Below are 10,556 nucleotides of genomic sequence, written 5' to 3' on the forward strand. Positions count from 1 at the left end.
TCAATAGCGTGTTGGATGCTGTGCCTGGGGTTGGTACATGTTAGTCCTACAAAGAAACTATTTCAAAGCTTTTCCTGCTAGCAGAAGGGTGAGGTACAGGAGGGAGATGCTTTGCTGTCCTGGACTGTGCCGCGTGGGAGCTGGTGGCACGGCTGGAAGAGATGTCAGATTTGCCTCTGTTGGCTCAGCTGAGCTAGTTCCTGAGGAAACATTCCTCCTTGGAGGCAGAGAGCGTCTAGGCAGCTCTCTGTGTGCCTGATGGGCCATTATATGCTTATCATTTGGTACCAAAACAGCACTGGCAGCCTTTGATAGCTACAAACAAAAGCAGGATGTTTGTGGTCTAACTGAAACGAGCCGAGCTTGTGCCTTTAGCCAGATGGTGAAAGATGCTTGAGGCTGGAGCAGCTCAGCGCAGAGCAAGGGCAGTTATACGCACGCTCTGGGAGTGTGCTCTGGCTGGCTGGAGACACGGGGCGCGTGGGTCCCAGTGTGGGTTTGAGACACACTGACGGTCTTTGGACTGTGTATTGCTCCCCATTTGCTGCCATTTGCATTTTTCTTGAGCATTGCATTGCTGGCTGAGCGAGGGAAGTACAACGAGGGTCGTGGTCCCTGGGGGGGGTCACAGCACAGGGTACACAGGACGGGTGCAGGAACTGCCACGGCAGTCTTGCTTCAATTTAAAACAGAGGTGATCGCCCCGGCCGTGGGGCGCCCCGGGATGGGAGGTGGTTTTGGACGCACGTTGCAGCTGTGCTTGGATGCAGCCAAGTCCCTCCAGCTGAGGAGCAGCTCTGCTCACATGGTGCAAGGCCCGAGACGCCGGCAAGAGGTCACCGCTGCGGCGTGACCCCGTCCTGGGCCGCCTCATCTGCACATCCCCGGGCAGGGGACGGCGAGGCCCCGGTGCCGGCGGAGGAGCCGGCGGGGCTGTGGGAGCTGGGGCTGCTGGCCGCGGCGCCCCCGCGGGGGGCGGCGACAAACAAAGAAACTATTTCAAAGCTTTTCCTGCTAGCAGAAGGGTGAGGTACAGGAGGGAGATGCTTTGCTGTCCTGGACTGTGCCGCGTGGGAGCTGGTGGCACGGCTGGAAGAGATGTCAGATTTGCCTCTGTTGGCTCAGCTGAGCTAGTTCCTGAGGAAACATTCCTCCTTGGAGGCAGAGAGCGTCTAGGCAGCTCTCTGTGTGCCTGATGGGCCATTATATGCTTATCATTTGGTACCAAAACAGCACTGGCAGCCTTTGATAGCTACAAACAAAAGCAGGATGTTTGTGGTCTAACTGAAACGAGCCGAGCTTGTGCCTTTAGCCAGATGGTGAAAGATGCTTGAGGCTGGAGCAGCTCAGCGCAGAGCAAGGGCAGTTATACGCACGCTCTGGGAGTGTGCTCTGGCTGGCTGGAGACACGGGGCGCGTGGGTCCCAGTGTGGGTTTGAGACACACTGACGGTCTTTGGACCGTGTATTGCTCCCCATTTGCTGCCATTTGCATTTTTCTTGAGCATTGCATTGCTGGCTGAGCGAGGGAAGCACAACGAGGGTCGTGGTCCTTGGGGGGGGTCACAGCACAGGGTACAGCCGGTGATGGGGCAGACCCTGGGGGAGAGACCCCCACCACTGCCACGTAACAAGCTGTCGGCGGGTGTTGGTCGTTTTGGTACCTGGGCACAGCGTCACCACTGCGCGCTGACTTCCCATCCAAAGGGGATGGGAAGGGGAAAGGGAACTGTGGGATGGGAAAGGACCGTGTCCTCCTCGCGGCTTGCTACTCAGCACTTCTACACCTCTTAGGAGCCTGTCAGTGCCTGGTGGTGCTGTCCCTGCCATGAGACTGGGGTCTCTGCGTGCTGGTCCCCAGCAGGGCAGGACGGCTGGGCAGGGCACAGGCAGGGCAGGGCAGGGCCAGCCCAGCTGAGCATGCAGCAGGCAAACCTGCCCGCTGTGCCTTTGTGGGTCAGACCTGCCCCTCTGCCTCCCTGTGTGCCATAAGGAAATTCAAATCCAGGTGATATCCTGGTAAAATCATCTCATTTCTGAAGGGTTAAAGAGGGTGAGTGAGAAGGCTCTTGCCTTGGGAGTCTCCATTTGCAGATGTTCCTTTGCCATGACGTCCTCCCAACACATCCCTGGCCAAGGCACCAGCTTTTTCAAGCTCCCTGGTTTGAAATTCCTGTACCACCCTATAACCAGTTTTATTATCGCCTGGAAGTGCCTCACAACCCCCTCTGGATCCATTTGGATCATGACATACTTGGCTGATCAGGGATAAAAAAATCAGCTGGTGCAACCAGAAATGATTGAAACTTCCAGGGCAGAAGGTGGGACATCACAGACTGTTGCTCCCCCCAGAAATGGCCAACACCCCCATCCATCCTCGTCCCCACCTAGGGAATTGCAGCAGAGAGTATGGAGGGGGCTGTGTCTACCTGGATATATCTACCTGGGGATATCACATCTGTCACCCTCTTCACCCCTGCCTGCCCCGTCCCCCACGTGCTGCCTAGCCCCAGGTTTTGGGGCAGCACCCTGGCCCAGGACTCCCTCCCTTGGTTCTCCTCTTGTCTCCCATGGTTTTGTGTGATGGGCAGAGGAGCAGCCCACAGTGCCCAGGGGGGTCAGGGTGGAGAACTCTGCAAGAAGGGTCTGGCCAGGAGCAGCGCAGCCCCCATGGCCTTGTGGCATGAAGTCATGATGCTGGGTGGAAGTCCTGCTGGGACGGAGCAGGGGCCCAGGAGCGGTCCCCTCCTCTGGCTCAGCACAGGGGGAAACTGCAGCCAGCTGCTCTCTTGCAGACTGTGGCTATTTCATGCCTACAAAATACAGCAAGATTTACATGTGAATAGATTTTATGTGATTGAAATACATATTGTTGGATGTAAGCGCTGTGTTATCATCATCGGAGCAGGGCAGCACAGGGATGTGGGGTGGTGGTGGCCGGAGGGCAGCGTAGCTCAAACCTTCACGGGAGACCCAGGCTCAGAGACCCCCCTGCCGAGGCAATTCCTAAGGAGGAGGGTCGCTCCGTTTATTTCTTCTGATGCAGTCAGCAATGACACAGCACAGCGCTGGTGACCATGGCCTGCTCCAGCTGCATGTCCCAGCTGTGTCCCAGCAGGGACACCAGCCTTCCAGCAATGCTCCAGGGACTTCTCTCCCCCAGCTCCTGCTGCCTCCCAAGCGTCCTGCCCTCTTGCAGGGCCTTGTGCTGGTGAGACAAAGCTTGGAAACTGGCTGGAGGAATTGAAAGGAGTTTTTTAAATCATTTATTATTTTAAATGTTCATTCTCCTGGAGGTGAACTGAGATCTGATGGGGATCAAGGCCAGTGACAGTGGCTGCCAGCCACCATGTCATTATGTCAGCAAAGGCTGACATCTGCATGCGTTTCTGGAGCGGGACAGAAGCGGGCTCTGTGTGCCTTGGGGATGCCATTTGCTGAGCTATTAATGCAGGGCAGTGTAACGATCGCGGGATGGAAGACACTTCATCACTGTGTTTACACAGAGGTAGCATCTTGCTCCAAGCAGCCCTGCTCAGGGGGCCGGCGGTGCGTGCCGGGGTCCCAGCAGGCAATCTGATCTGATGCTTCTCCCCTGGTCTCCTCCCGCAGAGACGTTGCTTTGGTTCCTTCTTCTCGGCTGTGTCTCGGCTATGCCACGTGCTGGGCAGGCTGGGGTGGGCAGTCCGGAGCAGCTGCAGGAGAAGCAGATCAGGGCAGGTTCCTACTGCAAGCTCAGCCACCACATGAACACAGCATGTCCTCCCTGACCCTATGTGCGCTGCCACCTGCCTCCTCCACCTCCCCTGGGGAGCTCAGTGGCTTAACCGGGTGCAGTAGCGGAGGAAGGACTGCAAGGGCTCCCCTGGCTCTGCGCTCCTCCGCGCAGGGGAAGCCCTGCGGAAGAGGGGCTGCTGGTGGCCTGGTGCTGGAAAGCAGTGGGGGCGGATGGTGACAAAGCGCAGGGGAGTCCAGAGCATCCTGGGGAGGTGGGCGTCCCCTGGGGAACCCCAGAGCTGGCTTAGTGCAAGGTATTAGCTAGCAAGAGAAATGGGTCTGCTGAGGACAGCGGCAGCAGCCACACTCCTGAGGCACTCGAGCTTTTCACAGAGCTGGAACCAGCCTCTCCTCAAGGGCTGGTGTGGAGGACGCCCAGGGTGAGACCATCTTCTGTCCTGCTCCTGCTCGGCACAGGGGTGGGCAGGTCCCCACGTCCCTGCCGCTCCCTGCAGGAAGGAACGGGACATTCAGCGCCAGGCCGGGAGCTCGGATCAGCCGGTGTCTGGGCAAGGATGGTCTCTACCTGGGCAGGCTGTTCTGGTGCTACAGCTCAGTAGATGGTCCACCAGCCCGAGGGCTGCCATTTTCCGCAGCATCCGGCACATGAAACGCCACGTACGGGCACTTCTTCACATTGAGGCACACGAGTTTCTTGAGTGATGCTGTCTTAACTATCTCAAAGCCAGTTGCTCCACCGAATGTACTGGGTTTCCAGTACTCTGGGGAGCAGATGGGGTTTCCAAGAAGCCCCTTCAGGGAAAACGGAGCTCCGATCTCCACCATGCTTTCTCCAAAAATACCATTGGGTTGGGGTTTCTCAAGCAGCAAGCCCAGATAAAACTCCAGAGCATCAATGTCTCCATACAGCTCTTCCAGCTCTGCCGCCTTCTCTTCCTCTCCTGCATCAAGTGAACATCAGAGTGCTTTAGCAAGGGAATCACCCCCGGCAAGGACTGGCCTTGCTGTGGGTAACGGGAACGTGGCAGCTCCTGCAACCCAGACAGTGGCAAGCCCAGCTCGCAGGCCAGGCGCTGCCCTCTGGACTACTCGTCCAGCCTCGCAGGAGGAAGGACCCCTGCAACCAAGGCATCAGCCCTGTCCACCCCGGTGCGAGGGTCACAACCAGGCCAGGTTTGGATGGGCAGGAACGGCTGCTCTGCTGGGCAAGCCCAGCGGCAGGGGGGCAGCTCATTGTCTCATACTCTGCTGTGAGCGCAGAGCAAAGCCCCGAGAACTCCTGCAGCAGCACTGCAGTCCTACCTGTTAGCTCCTGAAAGGACTTGTAGGGCTTCATGCCAAACCTCTTCCGGCTGTAGCCTCAGCTGCCGGGATTCCTGGATGACCCCAACGGCCACTTTCAAGATGTTAGCATTGATGGTTTGTCCCCCACCGATCTGGAGGGTGAGAACACAAGGAGGAGCACATGTGAGGCACGAGGCGGCACTGGCAGCTGCTCCAGGGGAGCCACAGCACAGCCCCACCACCCCGTACTAAAGCATCCGTGTCCTGGGCATGGTGTCAGGGAGACCAGCACGTCATCACAGCAGCGAGAAGAGGGGGAATCACTGGGCATTGCCAAAAAAAAGCTGTAGAGCAGCTTGGGTTAAAGCCGGTCCGGTTCCCAGGGTGGGTCAGGGAACAGTGCAGGAGAAGCCCTGGATGGACAGTGACCCACCGGCCTGGGAGGAGGGGAGAGATTACAGGGGTTTGGGATCACAGGGAGAACCCAAACACCCGAAGAGCAGCGGGTCTGCACCTCAGCCTTGCTGCTTTGCACAAGAAAAGACGGTCAGAAATGTAGATGTAATCGCTTGGAAGAAAACATCCATGTGATGGCAGCAAAGAACAGTGCCAGACAGGCTGCTCCCATACCCAGGCTGCTCCACAGCCCGGTCTGGGCCAGGAGATCCCAGCTTACCACAGGCTCCTGGCATCACCGTGGTGTTTACTACAGAGTCCCGAGAACAAGCAAACGGGGCTGCCAAGGCCCAGCCTTGCTACGGTGCTTGTGGGGAGGAGTCACGACATGCACGTTGGGTGCTGCCCTGGGTAGAAGACTCTATGTGTGACAGCGACCCACTGCCAAACAGGGAGGTTCGATACTGGTGTGCTACAGCTGTGCTCCAGGCACTGCAGGGACAGGTCGTGTCTTGGACCAGAGCTGCCTTGGACCGGAGCTTTGCGCAGTGGAAGAAGAGGAGCTCGAAACCCCACTGCCGCCCTGCGAGCCCCAGAGCTGGGCTCCACCACCCGACAGCACAGCAGCGTCTGCCTCCACGGTACCGTGAGCATCCCTCCCGGGGTCCCACAGCCCTGGCGCTGACAGGGAGAGGAGAGCAGGACCTTACCCTTCCTGCAGTCTGCTTGGAAAAGGACTCCACCAGCGCCTCCACGCCATAGTCCATGAGCATGGAGGTGTTGTAGAGGAACTGCTCGTAGTTGTACTCTTCCCCCTGGATGACGAAGGAGTCGGGCATCAGACCGTGCCAGTGATAGAGCTGGTTGAACTCCACCGCGATGCGATTCCGGTACTGGAACTGCGTCCCAAACAGCAGCTCGGGGTCGAACTTGAGGCTGAGGAAGTACCCACTGAGATGCTGGACGTAGTCTTCGATGACAATCTTAATGGTCTCCCCTGAGCAGGAGGTGAGAGAAGCAGCCATTAGCTGGCAGCAGCAGGAGCTACCGGCTCTGTACCCCGAGATGTTACCCACGTGCTATGGCAGCACGTCCCAGCACCCACCCACCACCTGGGACCTTTCTGACTACGAGCTTGTTGAGTTGGTTGGGAATTTTTCAGTGAATTATTTTTTCACCAGCAAAGGTCAGTCTGCCGAAAGCGAAATGGCTCCTGAGGAAGCTGACCTCAATACGCTTCTTAGAGATAACGTGGTGACATGGGTCTCTTCTGGATTTTGGTCAAAAATGACATTTCTTGAGATTATAGTAAATTTATCATAGAACATCAAAATGCAATAATTCAAAACTATGACAAAATTATTACAAATGAATTTTTTTGATGGACCAAAGCCAATTTTTGCTATACGGACCAAAGCCAATGATCCCCAGAAGGCTGCCAGAGAAATTCCTCCAGCCTCTAAAACTGGACTGGCTATCACCCTCAGCCCTGTGCTCCAGGGTTGTTCGAAGCCCACATCCCTCCGGCAGCTGCCGGGCCAGAGACTCAAGTCCCAGACCAATGCCCAAGTCCTTGGGGCTTGCCCAGTGAGGCGGGACATGGGGTTCCACGGTGCCTGTGCCCTGCGGCACCACCGGTCCTCACCGATGAGGATGAGACGAGCTGTCTGGAAGAGCTGCTCGTCGCTCCAGGTGGGATGCTCCCGTTTCAGTATGTCGCAGACACGGTTGTGCTCGCGCAGCCAGAGCGTGGCATACATGCAGAGTCCCGGCAACAGCCCAAACACCTCCTGCCCCATCGCCAGCTGCTTCTCCTTGGGGACGGCAGACGGGTAGACCATGTGGACCGGAGCATCGGTGACCATGGGGGGGTACACCTCTCCATCCACCACCTTGGGGAGACAAGAACGGGATGGCAGAAAGGGAGGAGGGGAGAAAACCACCCCGGCGAAAGCCTGACCAGCTGGGACCTGCCTCCCTACAGGGACCACGGCCGCTCTCCTGCAAGCGCTGAGCAGGATGGAAACATCCCCCTCGTACAGCCCAAACTGCAGGACGCCTGCTGCCATCAGAACAGTTGAACCCCAAAGCTCATGCCCCTGATATGGCACCTCTGGCCAGCAGCCACCGAGGGGGGCCCTGGCAGTGCTCTGCACAGGGCACCAGGACTGGGGTCTCCTACAGGGCCGGGGTCTCCTGATGCTCCTGGAGTCTCTGGCCTGGCGGCTGCCAGAGGGATGTGGGCTTCGAACAACCCTGGAGCGCAGGGCTGAGACATGTTTCAGTCGTGCCAGGTGGTACCTGGAATTTCAGCTTCCCGTCTCTGAAGAGTCGCAGCTGGTGCTGCCGCTGCAGGTTGTCCCCGTACAAGTGCCCGAGGTCCACCTGCCAAGAGAGCATGGTGACAAGGCTGCTCCAAAAGGCCGTGCATGCCCCGGTCCCCCTCCTCACTCCCCGCACGCCTCTGCGCCCCCCCACTCCGGCGCTCCTCACCCCATGCGCCAGCGCCTTGGTGAAGCCACGTCCCATCTTCCCGGACGTCTTGAAGAACTGGTGGGTGAAATGCTGGGCGAAGAAGGCAAACATCAGGTTGGTGCCTTGGGGATCGGCTTCAAACTTCTGCCGCAACAGGAACCTCTCCGCCAGGAGCTGGGGGTCGGGGAGCTGCTTCTTCCCTGCGAAGGATGGAGGTGGAAGGCGGGTGCCCCATACCGACCCATCTGGGTACCGGTACTGGCCGCGGAGCTGTCAGTGAGTGCTGCCGCGTCTGCTGCAGCACCAGGCACTGACTCGTCTGCACAGACACCTTACACCCCTCTCACACAGGCTGCTACATGCCCCAGCAGCTCAACCTGAGCTGTCCCAGCAGTGTTTTAGATGCCATCAAGTTCCTTCTGCCCGTGGGGCCAGCTTGGGCAGGACAGCAGTACCACATGGCATTGCCAGCAGTGCCTTGCACATGTGTCCATGGCAGTGAAAGCTCAGGCATGGGTGGGAAACACTGATGCTGCACCAGGTACGGACCCAGGGTGCTGCTCCGGCAACTCAGCCCCACGCCTGGCACCGTGCGGTGCCGGTCCCCCCGGGCCAGCTGCGTACCTTTGGTCCCCATGGGCGTTGGGCAGTTGTCCGGCACGGGCGGGAGGACACGGGTGTAATAGCTGACATTGGCGTAGGCCTCCCACGTGATGTAGCCATAGTCAGAGTTGAAGGTGGGGGGGCTGGGGATGAGATTGGCACGAACTGAAAGGAGAGATGGGGGTCAGTGTGGGGCCCAGGGCATGGGGCAGGCTCTGCCTCCGGCCCCTGCCTGTCCACTCAGTGCTGTCAGACGCCCTCCCCTGCCACCCCGAAAACCAGAAAGGTACAGGCAGCGGAGGCATGTGGGCGTTCCGGGCTTTGCTCCGAGCCTTTAAAAGGCTGCAATTCCCTGCAGAAGAGGAGGGCTCATGCTAGTGCGCTAAGTGGATTCTTGGATGATGAATGAGATGACAACCACATAGAAATGGTAAAACCAACAGCCGGAGCCTTGTGAACGTGTCGCTACAGCTCCAAGGGCTGGAACCTAAATATTTATGCAAAGTGATGAATGTGGGGACATGAGTAACAAGGGCCAGCTCCATATTTCCACAGGCTGCTTTCCGTGCGGCTGCTTAAGAGTCCTTTGGCCCAGTGAGGGTATCGTGCTGAGAGCTGCTCGTGTTTTCCAGCTGGCTGGCAGCCCAGCGTGCGGCTGGGGACACGTGGGCAGCCCAGCCTGCGACCCCCTGCACCCCGCTGCTGCGTGGCCAGGCAGCCTCCCCCGGGCAGCCTCCCTCGGGCAGGGTGACGGCGTCACAGGGTGACGGAGTGATGGGGTGACAACCTCCCTGGGTCTCCCGGTGAGATGACTCAAGCCCGGTGCCCACCGTACCCGCGGGAGCTGCTCAGCATCACTGCAGCTGCGCCGCCCCCACCCACACCTCTGCTGATGCCCAGGGTGTCCCCGAGTCCTGCTGCTCCCCGAGACCTGCTCCAACCCCTCACCTGTGAGCACGAGCCTCATAAGCGTGTCCCTGATGAAGGTGCTGTTGATAATATCCCAAAACCACCTGAAGTGGGTCAGGATGAAGTGGAAGAAGGCAGGACTGGGCTTCAGCAGGTCGTGGAGGCGCGTCCAGAACTCGGCTGGGAAAGACAGACCAGGCAAATTGCTCGCCCCGCTAACAAAGCCCGCTAATGGCCCCGGCCCACTCGCGCTGTCGCTGCCGGTGAGAGCGTGTGCCGCAGGCGCAGCATGCCACCCTGGGACCCATGGGTGCCAGAGGTCCTCCGGGCAAGAGGGACTTACGGGAGGTGCAGTTGGCCCCGAAGTATCCCGTGCGCGTGCAGTCGCACTCGTATCCTCCCAGGCCGACCCTCATGCACACCCCTTGGTGCTGGCAGGGGAAATAGCAACAGGGATTCACTGCGGGGAGAGAGAGAGATCACCATCCAGCCACAGTGTCACCACGTCCGGTGGCTCCCTGCTCCTCATGGGGTGACGCTGCCCTGGACACAGCCGAGCCAGGTCCAGCTCAGGGGGACGCATCCCGGGGGGGTCCCCCTGAGACAAGGTGCTTTGATGCCGGCCGCCTCTGTGAGCCCAGCCCCCAAGTCCAGTGACAATGACGTGCTGCAGAGAGACTGCAGAGAGGTGCTGCAGGAGCCGAGCACTGCCCTGGCCATTGCAATGTCAGGCCTGCAGTAGATATTACTGCTCAGCTTTTCTTTTACCTCCCTGGTGAGGTATTTTGGGCAGGAGCATCGCTTCGGCACCATCCCTCCTTTCCTTGTGGAAGTTAGCCTTGTCTGAAACACCCGGGATTGCCAAAGGAACCATCTGCACCCCATGGCCACGCACCAACGGGTGCTGCAAGCCCCGGCCCCAGCTCGGGCTGTTGCCCTGCCCGGCGCCCCATGCCACCACAGAGCCATGTCACGGTGGTCTCCTGCCCAGCCGGGGCCATAGCCTCGTGCACAGGGGGCTGCTGTGCCCCCGGAGCCCCAGCGCGGGACAAAGCAGTGCAAACACAGCACCGGTGTTAACAATAATGGCAATTGTCAGGGCTGAAGTTTGCTTTGGCAAGTGGCTCCTCTGCCCTCACCACCCCGAGCGGA

General features: G+C 59.0%; 1 protein-coding gene across 1 annotated transcript; it reads right to left on the bottom strand.

The window, feature by feature from the left end:
- Positions 1-4,322: 4,322 nt before the first annotated feature.
- On the bottom strand, positions 4,323-9,877 carry PTGS1 (prostaglandin-endoperoxide synthase 1 (prostaglandin G/H synthase and cyclooxygenase); the record flags this gene model as incomplete). Its single annotated transcript, XM_009331614.1, is given in 10 exon segments — positions 4,323-4,678; positions 5,040-5,086; positions 5,088-5,173; positions 6,128-6,414; positions 7,063-7,309; positions 7,719-7,802; positions 7,911-8,092; positions 8,517-8,660; positions 9,444-9,584; positions 9,748-9,877. Coding segments are annotated over 10 exon segments (1,704 nt in total), but the record flags the coding sequence as incomplete, so codon positions are not given.
- Between the last annotated feature and the right edge of the window lie 679 nt (positions 9,878-10,556).

The sequence above is a fragment of the Pygoscelis adeliae genome, unplaced genomic scaffold (assembly GCF_000699105.1).
Source record: "Pygoscelis adeliae isolate BGI_AS28 unplaced genomic scaffold, ASM69910v1 Scaffold619, whole genome shotgun sequence".
NCBI classification, from domain to species: Eukaryota; Metazoa; Chordata; class Aves; order Sphenisciformes; family Spheniscidae; genus Pygoscelis; species Pygoscelis adeliae.